The sequence below is a fragment of the Monoraphidium neglectum genome (genome assembly GCF_000611645.1).
Source record: "Monoraphidium neglectum strain SAG 48.87 unplaced genomic scaffold scaffold04428, whole genome shotgun sequence".
In the NCBI taxonomy this organism is placed as follows: Eukaryota; Viridiplantae; Chlorophyta; class Chlorophyceae; order Sphaeropleales; family Selenastraceae; genus Monoraphidium; species Monoraphidium neglectum.
In genome coordinates, this window is record NW_014009201.1 from 1 (window position 1) to 4,498 (window position 4,498).

Genomic DNA, 4,498 nt, shown 5'->3' on the forward strand with positions numbered 1-4,498 from the left:
GTGCGGGGGTGGAGGGTGGGAGGGGATGGTGTGGGCTGGCGTGCGGGGGCAGGGCGCTGAGTGGGGGAAGCAGGGCTGGGAAGGGGTGGGTGGTGTGGGGGAGCGGGCGGTCAGAGGGGGGAGCAGGGTTTGGCGGGCGGTGGCTGCGTTTGAGGGCCATGTCAAGGGCCATCAAACAAAGGGTGAGTGGGCGGTGGACCCGTGCCACAGGGTCGTGCAGCTGGCCGTGCGGCCTGCAGTTGCCGGCATGAAGCATGTGCACACCAAACATGTGCACTGGATGCAGGTTCAGGTCTCCGCGCCACTCGGCCCCGCCCCCACAGGGACCTGCGTGCGCGTTGTGACGAGTTTGTGCGCTCCAACCTGGATCACATGCTGTCCTGGCGGTCCCTCAAGGCCAAAGCGGACTCACTCGAGGGTGCGTCGGCGGCGCGGCGGCTGTCACGTGCCCCTGGCCCTCCACCATGCACAGCTGCGTTGCGCGTCCCCGGTCTGCTGCTGCTGCTGCTGCTGCTGGTGCTGCTGCTGGTGCTGCTGCTGCTGCTGCTGCTGCTGGTGCTGCTGCTGCTGCTGCTGCTGCTGCTGCTGCTGCTGCTGCTTCTTTGGGTGTTGTTGCTGTTGCTGTTGACACCTTGGCAGCACCATCATATCCAAGCTCAAACTGGTGCTGCCTGCCGACGCGCTCTTGCGCTGCCGCCTCGCTCACATCAACCATGAAACATCCCGTGTTGCGGCTCCCCCCTCCCTCTCTTGCCCAGCCGAGGTGACCACCCTGGGTGCCACTAACAGTGAGCTCTCGTACCGCATGGCCACAACCCAGGTGCGCTGACGCGCATGTGCAGCTACGCACATGCAACATGTGCATATGCGTTCACGGGACACACACATGAGGTATGCTTGGAGTACACATGCATGTAATGCACATGCGGTGTACGTTGTGCACTCATGCACACATGGTTTGAAACGTATGCACGCGCACGCGCGCGCGGTGCTCACTAATTCCTCGCTCGTCCGCGTCCCTCCATCGCCGCCGCCGCCGCCATCGCCACGGAACGCACAGACGCGCAACACGCAGCTGGGCGTGCGCATCGAGGGGCTGGGGGCGCAGCTGGACGGCCTCCGCGGCGCGCTGGCGGGGCGCGAGGCTGAGCTGTCAGAGGCGCGGGCGGCCCTGGTGGAGAAGGATGGCGGCCTCAGGCGCTGGGAGGCGCAGGTGGGGGGCGGGAGCGCGGGCTGCGGGGCCCCTGACCGGGTTTTTGGATTAGGATTAGGATTGTTACAGCGTCCCCCGGTCGCCCGCTCCTGGAGCCATCCAGGCTCATGGGATTGTACAGTGTTTTTGGGTGCGTTTTGTGCAGCAGGGGGAAGCAGCCGGGCACGTGCAAGCTGGCGTACAGGGCAATGGCAAGCGGCTGAGTGCGTGTGGGTCGTGTGCCTGGTGAAGAGGCAGCATGCAGCAGGCCCCCCCCCCAAAAAAATCACACGCACAAGCCCCGCACCCCCTCCACCCCTGCCCAGCTGGATCGCATGTTGGTTGTTCGCACCACGCCCGAGTCGCGCCCCGAGCCCCACACTCAGTCACGCCCCAACCCGGGCGCGCGCCACGCTGCGTGCTTTGCGTGCTGTGCCGCCACGGGCAGGTGCGGGAGCTCGAGGCGCGCCTGGTGGCGGCCGCGGGGGAGCGGCAGGCCTTGGAGGAGCGGCTGAGCGCCGAGCAGGCTGCGTCCGCCGCCGCGTCGCGTGCGGCCGGCGACGCGGAGCAGCGGCTGGCCGCCAAGAAGCGCGGCTTCGCGCTGCTGCGGGCGGACTTTGCCGCCCAGAGGGTGGAAGTCGAGGAGGTGGCGCGCGCCAACGGGAAGCTGCTGGCCAGGTGGGCGGCGGCCCCGGGTCAGCGGTGCGTCGAACGCTCTGGCGGCAGTGGCATAGTCCTCTGGAGGTCTGGAGCTGGTCTGTGTGTGCTGCGACGAGTATCTTAATCCTGGACTGTTTGCATGCGGGGGGGCTGTTTGGTTGCTGTCTCACCGGTGCGACGGCCCCCGCCCGCGGAGGGGGTGACCAGGATCGGTGGCGTTGCAGCTGTGTTGGTGTTCAAAACGAATTTTCCCCCGTTGGTGCTAAACACAGACACGCATGTGATTGTGTGTGCGTTGACAAACGCAAGGCTCGGACGCAAACCAACACACAACACGATGAAACAGGGTGGCGGATCTGCAGCGGGAGCTGGCGGCGGCGAGCCAGATCTCAGCCAAGGCGTCCGCCTGGCGCTCAGCCAGCGAAGCCGCGCAGATGCGAGTGGAAGATCTCGAGGCGGACCTCTCCCGGCAGGCCGAGAGGCGCGGGGATCTCGTGGCGGCGTACTGGCCCGTGATGGCGCGGCTTCGCGCCGCGGAGCGCGCGGCGCGCGCGCTCGAGGCGCAGCTGCGCGGCGCGGGGCTCGAGCCGGCGGCGGCGCTGCCGCACGCGTTGCCGGGGGAGGACGCGGCGGCGGCGGCGCTGGAGGCGGCCGCAAGCGGCCTGGGAGAGGCTGCGTCCGGCGCTGGCGCGAGGGGCGGCCCGGCTGCTGTGGCGGCAGATCAGCCGCGGGCAAAGGGCCATGAGTCAGCAGCGGAAGGCTCAGCAGTGGGCGCCAGCTGTGCTGGTGAGGGGGTGAACCCAGTGTCAGACTCCCTACAGCAGCAGCAGCAGCAGCAGCAGCAGGAGGAGTCCAGCAGCGAGAGCTCAAGCGGCGGGGGCGGCGACGTCTCAGGCCAGGGGGAGGAGGGCGGCGCCTCGTCCCTGGAGGAGCAGCTGTCGGCGGCGCGGCAGGAGCACGAGCGGCTGGCGCGCGCGTGGCTGCTGCTGCAGGACGAGTACTGGCGCCAGAAGGAGCGGGGGATGGCGCTGGAGATCGAGGCGGGGCAGCTGAGGGGAAGCTGGCGGGCGGCTGAGGAGAAGCTGGAGAAGGTGCGTGGGCGCGCCTGGCGCGGGCGCAATGAGAAGGGGGGGAGTGCAGGTGAAAGCAGGGGCCTGTCTATGACAGCAGGTGCTCATAATTGTGATCAGGCAGGTTGCGGTTGCACCGTGTTGGGCAAGCAATTCTGTACCCACTTGTTTGTGGTCGTTGCGATGACTCCGCCTGCCATATGGTCGTCTAACCAACCGGTGACGTCTGCGTGCGGTCGAATCACGGCCGCAGGCTGTGGAGGAGGCGGCCGCGGCGCGCGCGGCGGCGGGCGAGTCTGACGCGCTGCGGCGAAAGCTGGAGTGTGACCTGGTGGGGGTGAAGGCCTGGCTGAGGAGCATGGAGGGCGCGGGGCAGGCCCACCTGGCGGCGCTGAGGTGGGCGGGTGGGGGGTGGGGTGGATTTTGGCGAGAGGGTGTTTGTTGGCGAGCATGGATAGTGGCTGGGAGGATGAGTGGGTGGGTGGTGTGGTGGGGGTCGATTAGGTGGGCGTGGTGGTTGGAGATGGGGGTGATTGGGCGCATGCGTCCTTGCTTGTCGGAAGGGGTGGGACCATGAACCGCCGAGCGCCGGGCGCAAGGCGGGGGTTACCTTGAGGAGGGTGGTTGCCCCGACGGGCAAGGCGGGGAGGGTCGCTGGTGAGAGGGCGAAAGCGCAGTGGGAGCGGTGTGTAGATAGAGGGGCGAGGTGCTGCTCGACTCGGGTGGGGCGCCAGGGAAGCAGGCCGCAGCCTGCTGCTGCCAAACCTGGGGAAGGCACCAGGCCCTGAGCGCTGCTAGCATTGGTCGCGACGATGTTGCTGTAAGTGCATGAGTCACCCGCGTGAGTCATCCCGCCGCCCCCAGGGAGCTGGGGGCGCACCAGGAGGCGCGCGCCGCGGCGGAGGGCGCCCTCCGCGACGCGCGGCAGCGCGCGGCGTCCGCGTCGGCGGCGGCGGCGCTGGCGGCGGCGGAGGCCGCGTCCCTCGCGGCGGAGCGCGGGGAGCTGCTCAGGCGCGGCGAGCAGGAGCGGCGGCGCGCGGCGCGGGCGGAGCAGGTGCGTGTGTGTGTGTGTGGTATGTGTGTGTGTGTGTGTGTGTGTGTGTTCAGGGTCGCACGCGTGCACTTGTTGTTGACGCAAGTGAGGAACGCGCAGGCTCCCTTACACTTTGTGCTCGCTTTTTGGCACCGTGCTCAGCTGCCTGCACGAGTTGGCCTGAAACATCGCAGACAGACTCGATCCCAGTGAACCTGCTTGCGGGTGCATCGCGCGCGCCGCCACACGGCGGTTCGAGCCGCGTGTCTCCTCGCGCTTTGTATCACCTTGCCCTGAGCACCGCCCCTCCCTGCCGCCCCGCCGCGCGCAGGCCGGCCGCGAGTCGCTGCAGCAGGAGCTGGCGGCGGCGAGGGCCGCAGAGGGCCGCCTCCGCACCGACGCTGACGTGGCGCGCGGCGCAGAGGCCGCGCTCCGCCGCCGCCTGGCCGCCGCCGAGGCCGCCGCCGCGCGCGAGGCCGAGGCCCGGCGGGAAGCTGAGGGGCGGCTGGCGGCGGCGGCCGCGCGCGGCGCGCAGGCCGCGAG

The 4,498-nt window shown here is 69.3% G+C and overlaps 2 protein-coding genes across 2 annotated transcripts; one reads left to right on the forward strand and one right to left on the reverse strand.

Moving 5' to 3' along the window:
* Nucleotides 1-470: 470 nt before the first annotated feature.
* Nucleotides 471-645, reverse strand: MNEG_14358 (hypothetical protein; the record flags this gene model as incomplete). The annotated part of the gene is made up of 1 exon (XM_014037169.1): nucleotides 471-645. A coding segment is annotated over one exon (175 nt), but the record flags the coding sequence as incomplete, so codon positions are not given.
* A 160-nt stretch (nucleotides 646-805) lies between these two features.
* On the forward strand, nucleotides 806-4,168 carry MNEG_14359 (hypothetical protein; the record flags this gene model as incomplete). The annotated part of the gene is made up of 7 exons (XM_014037170.1): nucleotides 806-820; nucleotides 1,061-1,213; nucleotides 1,641-1,870; nucleotides 2,199-2,943; nucleotides 3,176-3,318; nucleotides 3,787-3,976; nucleotides 4,154-4,168. 7 exons carry the CDS (start codon nucleotides 806-808, stop codon nucleotides 4,166-4,168), a joined length of 1,491 nt encoding a protein of 496 aa, XP_013892624.1.
* Nucleotides 4,169-4,498: the final 330 nt, after the last annotated feature.